This window comes from Chiloscyllium plagiosum, unplaced genomic scaffold (assembly GCF_037043375.1).
Source record: "Chiloscyllium plagiosum isolate Xiang-an unplaced genomic scaffold, Cpla_swu_hap1 HiC_scaffold_9, whole genome shotgun sequence".
NCBI classification, from domain to species: Eukaryota; Metazoa; Chordata; class Chondrichthyes; order Orectolobiformes; family Hemiscylliidae; genus Chiloscyllium; species Chiloscyllium plagiosum.
The window spans coordinates 67,719,378-67,732,099 of record NW_028270147.1 but is presented as its reverse complement, the minus strand read 5'-3'; the positions used below and the strand labels follow the sequence as shown (position 1 = coordinate 67,732,099).

The window sequence follows — 12,722 nt, the reverse complement described above, 5'->3', positions numbered from 1 at the left end:
GATGGGTGAGTCCCGAACCAGAGGACACAGCTTAAAAATACGGGGCAGACCATTTTGGACAGAGATGAGGAGAAACTTCTTCACCCAGAGAGTGGTGGCTGTGTGGAATGCTCTGCCCCAGAGGGCAGTGGAGGCCCAGTCTCTGGATTCATTTAAGAAAGAGTTGGATAGAGCTCTCAAGGATTGTGGAATCAAGGGTTATGGAGATAAGGCAGGAACAGGATACTGATTAAGGATGATCAGCCATGATTATATTGAATGGCAGTGCAGGCTCGAAGGGCCTATTGTCTATTGACTGTCTATATAAGACACTTCTGCTGAATTCAAAATGTTAATTTTATTTCTTTCTCCACAGGTACTGCCAGACATTTTGAGAATCTCTGGCATTCTCTTTGCTGGCATCGAATGATAGAATCTGCAGTATTTTGCAGTTATTCAAATAGTTAGTGTATGTTAGGTTTACTGTATTTTGTATAGCAAAAACTTCTTAAGATGTGAAATCTTGAGATTCTATCCATGGGTATTGATTTTCTGGCACGTTATTGGTTTATCCAGGGATTGTAAAAGACTGGAGGACAATTATATCCGGGATCAGTTCAGAAAGGTCATGAACATACCAAGCTGTCACATTCTTCTGTGCCGTAGGCAAAAGGATCTATTTATCCTCAGTTAAAAATAACATAACACCAGGTTACAGTCCAACAGGTTTAATTGGAAGCACTAGCTTTCAGAGCACTGCTCTCTCATCAGGTGGTTGTGGAAGGAGCAGCGCTCCAAAAGCTAGTACTTCCAATTAAACCTGTTGGACTATAACCTGGTGTTGTGTGATTTTTAACTTTGTACACCCCAGTCCAACACCAGCATCTCCAAATCATGACTATTTATCCTTGGCTGAATGGCATTCATTATTATAGATCTTTCCAATACAGAATATAATTGGTCTGTCAAGTCACTAAAGCGGCATACTTAAAATGGCTATAAAGTCCATAACTTGCAATTGAAGGAACAGTGAACCTTTTATTAGTACCCTTTCTAAAAGCAACAGCAGTTTACTTCTCTTCACATCCATCACAACTGTTTTAGCTCTCAAGAGGTGAAATGTAAGTCACTAACCTGCTTCTCCTTACTAAGGGACTCCTCCAGATCAATAACCATGTCTCTGTATTTTTCCACATTGCTTGTAGTAGTTTCGAGACGCTCTCTCAATTCATTTGCCTGCTCTTCAGCCTGTCGAAGCTGTGTTTGGAGATCATCAACATCATCTTCTGTATTAGATTTTCCTGGAAATAGAGCAGAGTTACAAGTATAAATCTAAATAATCTAAAATTTAACTGAATAGGTCACATCCAGTAGGAGTCAATTTCTTCCTATGAATAGCTTCTCGAGTGTTTATTACCCTGACATCCTAATGATTTCCCAAACGGTGCTCCACACAGTGAATAAGGATTTAATTATGTTGGAGACAGCAAGAGGAAAAAAATTTGATCAGCAAATATCCTAAAGCAGCTTCTGCAATTTGTGATTTTATTTTGAAAAAAATCCAATGTATTCTGTTTGTTTTCTTTTTCTTTCAGATCTACAGCAGAGTATTTTGTTTTTATCTGCGGATTGTTCAACTTTGTGGCTAAGGTAGATGTCTGATAACCAGTAATGCATGACTAAAGATCATTTAGATAAATATTTCAAAAAATTTGCATTTAGTTTCTCTGGACTGAGAAGAAACGGATTAAGAAATTACAGAAAATCAAAAGATACTTTAGTGGGGCAAAGTGTTAACAGTTAGAATGAAGTCATGACATAAAATGGCACATGCCTAGTTCCCAATTTTAAGAGACACATGGACTTATGTTAATAATTCGCAAGATTCAACCTACGAATGGAACCTGAAGCAGAGGAGGACACAATAATTATCGAGGTGAACTTACAAAATATACCTGCCATAATCATATGTTTTACCTTTAGAATCGCCTCCTTTAATCTCTGCCAGTTCAGTTTCAACATTGTTAAGGGATAACTTCAAGGTATTAATTTCTTTCTCTGCATTTTTCAGGAGTTCCTTAGTCTTCATGTGGAGATTAGATTCAGTTTCAAGCTGCTTCTTGAGTTCCAGAATTTGAATCTTTAAAAAGGTTTAAAAAAAGAAATTAATGGTCAGCTTCAGAAAGCAAATGTAGAATTCCCAATTTCAGTAATTGGCAGAATTGATGTGTGAGGTCATAATGTTTTTAAACATTCATTCATGGATGTGGAAGTCACTGACTCAGTCAGGTTTACTATCTATGGAGAAGGCAGCAGTTCTTGAGATGTAGGTACCCAATGTTGTTAGGAAGGGAGTTCAAAGAATCTTACCTAATGACTGTGAATTAACAGGAATCTAGTTCCAAGTCAGGATGACATGCGGCCTCGAAAGGAAATTACAGGTATGTTCCCATGCATCAGTTTTCCTTGTCTTTTTAGGTGGTGGTGGTTACAGGTTTGCAAAGTGCTGTTTAAGCAACTTTAAGTTGTTGCAGTCTGTCTTGCAGATAATAGACAGCTGCCACTACACATCTGTAGTGCAAGGTGTCAATGTTAAATACGCGAGATGAGGTACAAACAAGTGGGTTACTTTGTCCTGGATGACATCAAGCTTCTTCAATGTTTTGGATTGGACCAATGTAGGCAAATGGATATGGCTAGCATCTGTGCTTTGTACACAGTGAGGGGCACTAGTCAGATAGGTGAGTCATACCCCATGTAAATCCCACCATTTAACCTGCTTTTATGACCACATAGAATTTGTACAGCAGGTTCTGTTCCATTTCCCATTAACATAATCTTTTGATCCTTGAGCTTCAAATGTTACCCATTATAATTACCAGTGAGATAAAATTGCCACAGTTTTACCAGACTGTAGGGCTGCTCACTCATTTTAAAAGGAGAGAAGTTGAGGAGCGATTACGGTAACCTTAACTGGTGCAGGAATTAAATGCACACAGTTGACATCAGTGCATTATGAACCAGCCATCTAAGCTAATCGATCCCTACCATTCATGAATCCAATCACAGTTTTCACATACTTACATCTTGGTTTCTGCCAAGTGAATGCCATTGATCCACTTTCTTTTTCAGCTTCTCTATTTCATGTTCTTGTTTCTCAATTTGGCTGTTTAAACGTTGCCTAGTTTCAGTTTCTGCACGTTCCAGAGTCAACTACATATCAAACAAAAACTGTAGATTAACACAAAAATTCCTGACCTCAGAAAAGCTCAACATCAGCATGCTTTTAAAAAATGTACACCATAAAAATATAAAGACTGCATTCCAAACTTATGCATATTGCACAATGACCAACATTAGCCTATATGCACCAAACTGATTATACCATGCAAGAGGACCAAAAAATGCTTTTGACAATTTTAAGATTGACATTACGTTAGCATGCCCTGGAAAACTACCACAGTAGAGAAGAAAATGTGTTTGCCAACCTTTTAAAATGAAAACCAAGAGGCACAACAGTCATACTTTCAAGGGAAAAAAAGTTTTAGACTAGCCAGAGACAACAATACTTGATTTTATGAAGTAAAGGTTTTGATTCGAGATAAGGCAAAACAGTGCCTCGTAAATAAGTCCATAACATACAGGAGTGGAAATAAGCCATTTAGCCCATGGGCTCAGGGCACTGGACTCAAAATGCTGACTGTTTTCTCTCCAGAGATGCTGCTCGACCTGAGTTTTCTCCTGCAATTTCTATTTTTGGGTCACAGATCTGCAAACCTGAAAATGCTCCCTATTATCTTCTACTAGGTCACCAATGTGCTATCCATGTTAATACACTACCCCTCAACACTAGAGGCCCCTATCTTGTGAAGTAGCCTTGTATCTGGTACTTTATCGATCACCCTTTGTAATACCAAATATATTACATCTACTGGTTCCTATTTATGCCTCCAGTTGATTACTTAAAAAAAAACATTTGTCAGACATGATTTCCTTCTCACAAAGACACCCTCACTCTGCTTGATCACTATGTATTTCTAAACGCTCTGCCATGACATCCTTCAGACATGACTGGTCTATTTTCTCAATGTCTCATTTAATGAGACATGTGCTTATTACTATGGTTAATTCATTTACTTGGTTCCAAATACTATGTGCATTTATTAAAATAGTCACGAATCTTGCCTTTTTACGCCTATTTGCTGCTTTCATTGCAAGAAATGCTTGTAACACTGTTGCTTTCTATTCTACTCTGGCTATCACTATCAAAATAGCTGTCTTGCAATGCCACCATATTGCTATCCTTTGTAAACTTAAATATCCCCTCTCCCAATTAGTTCAAAGTTCTCTTTTGCCCTGGCCTGTTAGATGATTCACAGGCGCACTCGTCCCAGAATGGTTAAAATTAAGGATGTACAATGGAAACAGCTCATTCCCACTCCAGTTCTGCTGTCAAGTGCTTTATGAACTGAAACCCATTCCTCTTACATCAAGCTGCAAGCCAGACATTTAACTGCAGGACTTGTTTTACTCAATTCCAGTTTGTTGAGAAGTAAGCCCAAGTTGATTACTTTGGGAGGATCTGCTCTTTAATTTAGCTTTCAAATGTTCAAAATCTTTCAGCACAACCTCCTCCCCAGTCCTATCAATATCAGTAGTATCAAAATTGATGATGATTGGATCTCTTTCCTCCCATGTCAAGTTCATCTCCAGACCAGAGGAGATGTCTTGAACCCTGGCAGCAGGTCAAATCTTTCCTCGGTAATTTTAATATAGAGGCCTTCACATCGTGGAAATTTACTGGATAAAAAGCAAACAAAGATGGACAATCATGATTTTAACATAGGGAGCAGTATATGATTAAAACTAACCTCACTGGACAGTGCGACTTGTTGAAGTACCCCGATCCTGGGAAATCGACTCAAGAATGATCGAATACATTTATACTACAAAGGCAAGAGCCCAGCACCATAGTCCAAATTATTGGCATCAAAGAAAGGGCCTAACTGCTCGATGGGAGATAAATCCATTATTGAGTGCCCCACTTCAAATGTTTGTATAATTTGGGTTAAAAGTGTAATTGTATAGATGTAGAAAAGTTATTTTACTTGGGATATAATACGTTTAAGTATTCACCTGCAAAGTCAAAGCAGCTAAGTTTGTCCTTGTTATTTTCTTACCCCAACCTGTAAAATCTCTCTTAAGTTTTCAACAACCATTGTGAAGTTCACTTCCAAATTTGAAATCTGTCATCCAGTGTACAAAATTAACTAACCCCATTAAGAAGAATTCGAGGGGGACAACTTGTCCTCTTGGAAATTGCAAGTGAAAAGTAATAGTAAATTGAGAGCATTTTTCAAAAAAAAAATACATTTTCTAATCAATCTGTTCAGAAATTATGACACACCTCTGAAATAGGTGGGACATGAATCCAGCTTTCTTGGCTCAGAAGTCAGGAAACTACCATTGCACCATAAGAACATTTTATGAAAAATACCATACATCCGGTCCACTAGAGAATATTTTAAACATCATAATGCTGCTTTGAAAAATGTGGGCAGAGCACACTACAAAAAGGGCTCATTTTCTCAGCTAACATCAACAACTCAGTGACATTCAATCAAACGTCTCTCTCTCTCTCTCTCACACACATGCAAACAGAGCCTGGTTCCAATTAAGAAGTTTCAATACCAGTGTACCTGAATAGACTGCAAATTTGTTAGCAGCAAGTTCTGACCCCTGAGCGCAGCAAACTTTGAATCTCGCTCTTGGGTAAGACGCACTTCAATCATCTTCAACAACTCTTGCTCTTTTCTTAAATTTTCTCCACGAGTCTTTCGTTTGGAGATTTGGAGAAAGACAAAAGAATAAAAAATTGGAAACGGTTTGATCTTTCTACTTTCCACAACTAAAGCAATGTACCAACTTTTTAAAGTTAAATTGATGCTTTCGTGAACATGAGCTAGCAAACACATTTGGTGAGGGAAATTAGGATGTTCACAATCCATATGTTAGTTAATATGGAAAGTAACCCATTAAAATTCTTTTGGCTCATAGCTTCCCAATGTTGGGGTCGGAACCCCGAATAACAATCAATCACAAATAATAAGCATCTTTGACACCCGAAAACCTATGGAATACCTCCAAGATTATATGCATCAAATTGTGTGACAGGCTCCTAAGCTTTATGTTTTCAAGTTTAAGCTTTGCTCTGTCCAAATACTTTTTTAATGGTAAATTCTCACCTCCTCCAGAGCTAATTTTTCATTTGATGCTCGCAAATCTTGAGTTACGTTGCTAATTATGTGTTCTTGTTTCTGAACAGTTGTGGTGAGTTTCTGACATCTATCTCGCAAGGATGCTATTTCACGGCGAAATCCATCTACGTTGTTCTGTAGCATCTCATACCTAAATTTTAAACAAAGATTTGCTTTAAGCTTGCCCACCCTACTTCGGGTTGTACACCAAGTGACATCAGTGCTGGAAAACGGAATTAGAGTATGGGTCTTGACTATAAGATGTTAACATGTTAATAACCTCAAACTCTGAAGAACAATATTCCTGATCTAATATTATTGCGATCTTGTGGCAATAGCCTCATATCAAGAAAACAGCAAAGTTGACAATCTGGTTTGGTTAGTTACACTAACCACTGTAGTTTCACTTCTTGGAGGTCAAAACTGAAGACTCAGGCTCAGTACTGCCGATTCCAAATAGCAGTAAAGATGTGGAAATCAGTTCTGATCTTCACTTGTGCACTCTAGGATACATTATTGGACAATCCACAATGGTACCAGAGAAATAATTCTTAAAATTGCAACTGTAAAGTGTTTTTGGATCTTTGGAACTGTGTAAGAATAGAAACAATTATAAATTGGGAACAAACCATGAATTTAAGGATCATTGCCAATTGCAATTAACTTTCCATCAATCTGGAACAAAAAAGGACACTTCATGTGTTACACTTATTTGCCTAATCTCGAGTACTATGACCACATACAATTTCTAAATAGATATCACCAATTCTTCTAACTATAACTTGAATCTCCAAACATACCTTTTAGAAGCAAATTCCAACTGTGTAGAAAGTTTTGTGCGTTGGTTTCGCAATTGTGTCAGTTGATCTTGAAGTTTTTCATTTTGTTCATTTAACATTTTATCATTCTCTGCTTTTTCTGTCTTGTAGCTTTCAAAGTGCAACTGGAGCTAAGAAAGAAAGAATGATTTGAGACTTGGGTGTTTCCATAAAGACCTCATGGTTCATTGGAAAGACCACTATTTGAAGACTGGTGTCTGATGGTAAATATTAAACATGTTATCTCGGCAGCAGGTAGATATTACTTGTGATTGAATTGAACATTTTACCTTTGTTAGGATGCTGTCAATGCTTAATTTTGGCCTTCTGTCCACCGAAAGGTAGGATTTTAAATTGATCTGTAAACTCATGCTCCAAGTAAAAGATTATGAACGGGTTCAGAATTTATTAAACTAACAAATATAAACTGATTTATTGATTGTGTAAGCCAAAGGCAGTAAAATTTTAAAGTGCAATATTTTTACTATTTCACTATTGCCGGATCTATTCAGCAGGAAGATTTATGATAATTCAATATACTTTTCGACAGGAAGCCTTACATTTGATATACCTTTCCTACCTGTTTCAATGCTGTCTTTGCTTGCACAAGCTCTGTCGAGTCTGCAATAGGAATGGGAGCTGGTGTGGACGTCATTTGTGGCATTTGTTCGGATCTCCTTGGAGATGATTTTGGAGTCGTTGAAATCAAAGATGTGCCTTCTGTTTCTACACAAGAGTGAGGACAAAAGTATATCACACTTACACATTTATTATGCTGTTGCTTTTAAAAAAGTTTCGATGTTTTTAAAAAAAAAATTATTAATAGTTTGCAGCACCCTGATTGTGCAAAGTTAGTCAATTTTCAGCAGCTAACTTATCCAGGTCTCTACTTCCAGTTGTTGCAATCCTGTTCTCTAGTTTTCCATCCTCTAACAATTCTATCTCATGTCATACTCTCAGCAACATCCTCTCTCGCACCAGAAGCTACATGACCATCACCAACATTTGTGAGCAGAAAGCTTCGAAAGGTCAGGAAGGAGAGATGACATCCAGAGTGAGGCACAGTCCAAATCAGTACATATAAAGATCAGGGAATTCGGAGAGTGAGGGAATTTGATGAAGTGGGAAAACAGGTGCTTCCAGCTTGTTTTTTTCCTTTGGCTTATATAGATTACAAGTCTTTTTAAACAGGCAGATTCACATCCAAGGTATTGGGGGTCAGCACAATAGTGACATTACATATAAATCGCAGGTTCACTGGCTGGTAGTAGCTAGTAATTTGACTAATACAGGTTACTTTCAGATTGAAGGCAAATAGGAAAAATATTTACAGACGACATACTAAAAGATCATTACAATTTAAAAAAAATGAACTAAGTAATTAAAATAGAAATGCTGAGCCAGGTGAGATATTATAACTGTATGATGATGTGGGAGCTGGTGGACCCTATTGCAGTTCATAGTGACCATATCCGCAGCAAGTGTTGGTTGTTTAGGATCAATGGCACAGAATTGATGAGCTGGAGTCTGAGCTGCAAACACTAACACACCAGGGAGGACATGGCGCTCCGAAAGCTAGTGGGCTTCCAATTAAACGTGTTGGACTATAACCTGGTGTTGTGCGATTTTTAAACTTTGACCACCCCAGTCCAACACCAGCATCTCCAAATCATGACACCAGGGAGGAGAAGAGGAGTTACATGGATATTGTGTTTCTTGAGGAGTCACAGCCCTTCGATTAATAAATAGTCAAATTAGGAGATAACTACTAATTTAAGATTTACCTGTGATGTTACTCTCGTGCTGGGCCCCTACTCTTGGGCTTCAATCTATTCTGTTAGAAAAAAAAACTTTACAAACTAGGACCCACAAAAACAACACGCAAGCAAAAATCACCTCTTTCCCCTCTGCACCAAATTCCCCAAACTATATATTCGCTCAGATGGTGTCTAAGGGGTGTGACCTCAAATTCAGTCAGTGGTCAAAGACTGAAGGATATGACTAAAAGTGAGACAGGTAGAGGGATCCAAATAGGCAGTGCTGAAAGAACCTCAGCCCTTGAGCTGGTCAGGTTTGAGATTCTTGCTCCAATTGGGAATTATAGGGAAAATGAACAAACTGACTATAGCACCACAGTACATTAAAAAAGGGGTAGAAAAGAGAAATGTAGTTGTATTCAGCCATAGTTATAGTCAGGGGAATAAACACTGTTCTCTGTGGAAAGGATCAAGAGTTCTGAAGGCTGAGTCGCTTGCCTGATGCTTGGATTCAGGATCGCTCATGTGGGCTGCAAAGGAACTTGGAGTGGGAGGGGAAAGGTCTAGTTGTCATGGTTCACATAAGTACCAACAATTTAGGCGCAAAGAGGAAAGAAGTTCTGCTGAGGGAACAGCTAGGGTCTAAATTAGGAACTAGGTCCAAAAATGTAATAATCTCTGGTTTAGAACCTGATCCGAGAGCTAATTGGCACAGGGTGAACAAGATTGAAGAGGTAAACGCGTGGCTGACAGATTGGTGTTGGACAAACAGATTCCCATTCATGGGACACGGACACCAGTATTGGCAAAATTCCAATGGGATGAATCATGCTGGCATCAGAGTGCTGGCAAAATGCATAACTAGGGCTGTGGATAGGGCTTTTGACTAACTAATTATTTTTTGAAATCGGGGTGGCGGGGGAAATTGTCTCATTAGCAAGAAATTAAATTAATAGCAAAAGTTAGATAGAGTCAGAAGGTGTCATAGCATTTGTTGACAGAATTGAGGGACCACAAAAAGGTCAAGATCCTGATGAGAGTTGGGTATAGGCCTTCTCTCAGTAGTCAGGAATTGAGGAAGAAAATGTAAAAAAAATGCACTGTTACGATAAATCATGGGGGACTTCACTATGCCATAGACTAGGAAAAATCAGATTGGTAGCAGATCTCAAGAAAAGGAATTTGTGGAATGTCTACAAGATAGTATTCTGGTCCAGGTTGTGGTCGAGCTGACTAGGGAATAGGCAATTCTGGATTTGGTGATGTGTAACAAGGCAGGTGATTAGGAAGCTTAAGGTGAAGGAACCCCTCAGGGCAGTGACCATAACATGTTGAAATTCACCCCGCAGTTTGAGAAACTGTATTCAGGTGTAAATAATATGAGAATTGAGTACAAATATGCCATGAGGGAGAAGTTGGCCAGAACTGTTCAGAAGGGGAGACTCACAGGGAAGACAGTTGAGCAGCTCTGGCAGGAATTTCTGGGATCAATTCAGGAGGCACAGCCGAAATTCATCCCAAGGAAGAAACATACTAAGGGGAGAATGATGATGTGATGAAGTGGGAAGTCAGAGGCCTGAGAAGTAGGAATGGGGATCAAAATGGCAGAGGAACTGAATAGATACTTTGCATCAGCTTCCACAGCAGCACACGAGACCTCAAGAAAGGTGGGTGAGCAGAGGTCAATATAGGGGCCATCAACAAGGTGAAGGTGCTAGGGAAGCTCAAAGGCCTGAAAGTGGATAAATCACGTAGACCAGATGGACTACATCCCAGTGTTTTGAAGCAGATAGCTGAGTAGATTGTGGAGTCATTGGTGGCTATCTTTCACTGGAATGAGGGATGGTCCCCAGAGGATTAGAAAAAGCTAATGTAACACCCCTGTTTAAGAAGGGAGGGAGGCAGAAGGAAGGAAACTATCGGCCAGTTAGTCTGACCTCAGTGATTGGTAAGATTTTAAAGTCCATTATTAACAATGAGATTGCAGAGTATTGGTAAAAATACATGGCAAAATAGGGCTGAGTTAGCATGGCTTCATCAATGGGAGGTCATGCCTGACAAATCTGTTAAATCAGCAAATTAGATTAAAGAAAGCCAGTAAACAAGATCAATCTGGATTTCCAGAATGCCTTTGACAGGTGCTGCACAGGAGGCTTCCCTACAACAGTCCATGGTGTAGGACAAGTTACTCGCATAGAGAGAGAATGGGTGACTGGCAGAATGCAGTGAGTGGGAATAAAGGGTCTCTTTCAGGATGGCAGCCAGTGACTGGTGGAGTTCACAACTGTTCTGGTCATAAATTAACAACCTGGACAAAGGAACTGATGGCATCGTTACTCAGCTTTCAGATGATACAAAGATAGGTGGTGGGTCAGGTCATGTTGAGGAAGTGGGGAGGCTGCAGAAGGATTTGGACAGGCTAGCAGAGTGAACAAAAGTGACAGATGGAATACAACATGGGAAAGTGAAGAGTTATGTACTTTGGTCAGAAGAATAGAAGCATAGACTCTTTGCTGAATGGGGAAAGGCTTTGGAAAGCTGAAGCATAAAGGGACATGGGAGTTCAAGTTCAGTATTAGACGAAAGTTAACAGCTTCATTTGACAGTTAGGTCAAATGCAATGTTAGTATTCATTTGAAGAGGGCTTGAATACAAAAAAAGCAATTACTGCTGAGGCTGTGTAGTATTCGGAGCAGAACACATTTGGAAGACAGTAAGCAATTTTGGACACTGTACCCAGTTTGCTGACACTGAAGGGGGTTCACAGCTGGCTTGCAAAAATGATATCATGGATAAAAGGCTTGTCATTTGAGAAGCCGTTTAAGGACTCTGGTTCTGTACTCAGTTTAGGAGGATGAGGGATGATTTAATTGAAAATTACAGAATACTGAGAGGCTTGGATACAGGGTACATTGAGAAGATGCTTCCATTAATAGGACAGACTAGAAGCCAAGGGTGCAACCTCAGAGTGAATGGACCACCTTTTTGAACTGAGGACAGGAGGAATTTCTCCAGCCAAAAAGTGCAGACAAACTTAGAACTCATTGCCGCAGAGGACTGTAGAGGCTAAGTCATCGAGTGCATTTAAAGGTAGCGTTAGATAGGTTCTTGACTGGTAAAGGGATCAAGGGATACAGGGAGAAGGAAGAAGAATGGGGTTGACAAATATAGCAGTTATGATCGAATGGCAAAACAGACTCAATAAGTCAAATAGCCTCATTCTGCTCCTTTTTTTTTTATGGTCGATCTTCTGATCCAACCACTTCAATTCTCACAGTCCTGTATTCTGGAACTACTGGGAAATCCTTATGAATCCCTTTCCCTCCTTTACAAAGCCTTTGTGTGAAGGCAGGGCCACAGTGGTAATATTGCTGAACAAGTAATCCAATGACACAGGCTAACATTCAGGGAAATGGGTTTGAATCCTACCATGGCAGTGGTAGAATTGAAATCAATAAAATGTGGAATTAAAAAAGTAGTCCAATTTTTGCAAAAAAATATTGTTCAGAAAAGAAAACCTGCTTTTCTTACATGGCCTGACTTACACTCAATTCCACATCCACAGAAATGTTGACGACTTTTAGGCGTCCTATGAAATGGCATACCATACCACTCAGCAATTCCAAAAGTGGGCAATAAATGCTAGCCAGAAGCACTCACATCACAAAGTCATACAGTTACAGAGTCAGACAGCATAAAAACAGACTCGTTAGTCCAAAGTGTCTGTGTCGACCAGACATCCCCATCTGACCTTATCCTATCTGCCAGCATTTGGCCCACATTCTTCTAAATTCTTCGTATTCTGATAGCCATTCACATGCCTTTTAAATTTTCTAATTGTACCTCCCTCCACTACTGCTTCTAGTGACTTGATCCATACACACACCCCTTCCAAAAATTTACTGATTCCA

At 39.3% G+C, this 12,722-nt stretch overlaps 1 protein-coding gene across 5 annotated transcripts in view; it reads right to left on the bottom strand.

Moving 5' to 3' along the window:
- Window positions 1-12,722, bottom strand: part of LOC122554466 (nucleoprotein TPR) — a 149,199-nt gene that overhangs the window by 108,571 nt on the left and 27,906 nt on the right. For all 5 annotated transcript variants that reach the window (XM_043699535.2, XM_043699536.2, XM_043699537.2 and 2 more), the window contains exons 16-22: window positions 7,635-7,780; window positions 7,037-7,185; window positions 6,225-6,387; window positions 5,679-5,813; window positions 3,064-3,192; window positions 1,957-2,119; window positions 1,114-1,280 (exon numbers count right to left, since the gene is read on the bottom strand). In XM_043699535.2, coding sequence (XP_043555470.2) covers window positions 1,114-1,280; window positions 1,957-2,119; window positions 3,064-3,192; window positions 5,679-5,813; window positions 6,225-6,387; window positions 7,037-7,185; window positions 7,635-7,780 — 1,052 coding nt within the window. The remainder of the gene's footprint in view (window positions 1-1,113; window positions 1,281-1,956; window positions 2,120-3,063; window positions 3,193-5,678; window positions 5,814-6,224; window positions 6,388-7,036; window positions 7,186-7,634; window positions 7,781-12,722) is intronic.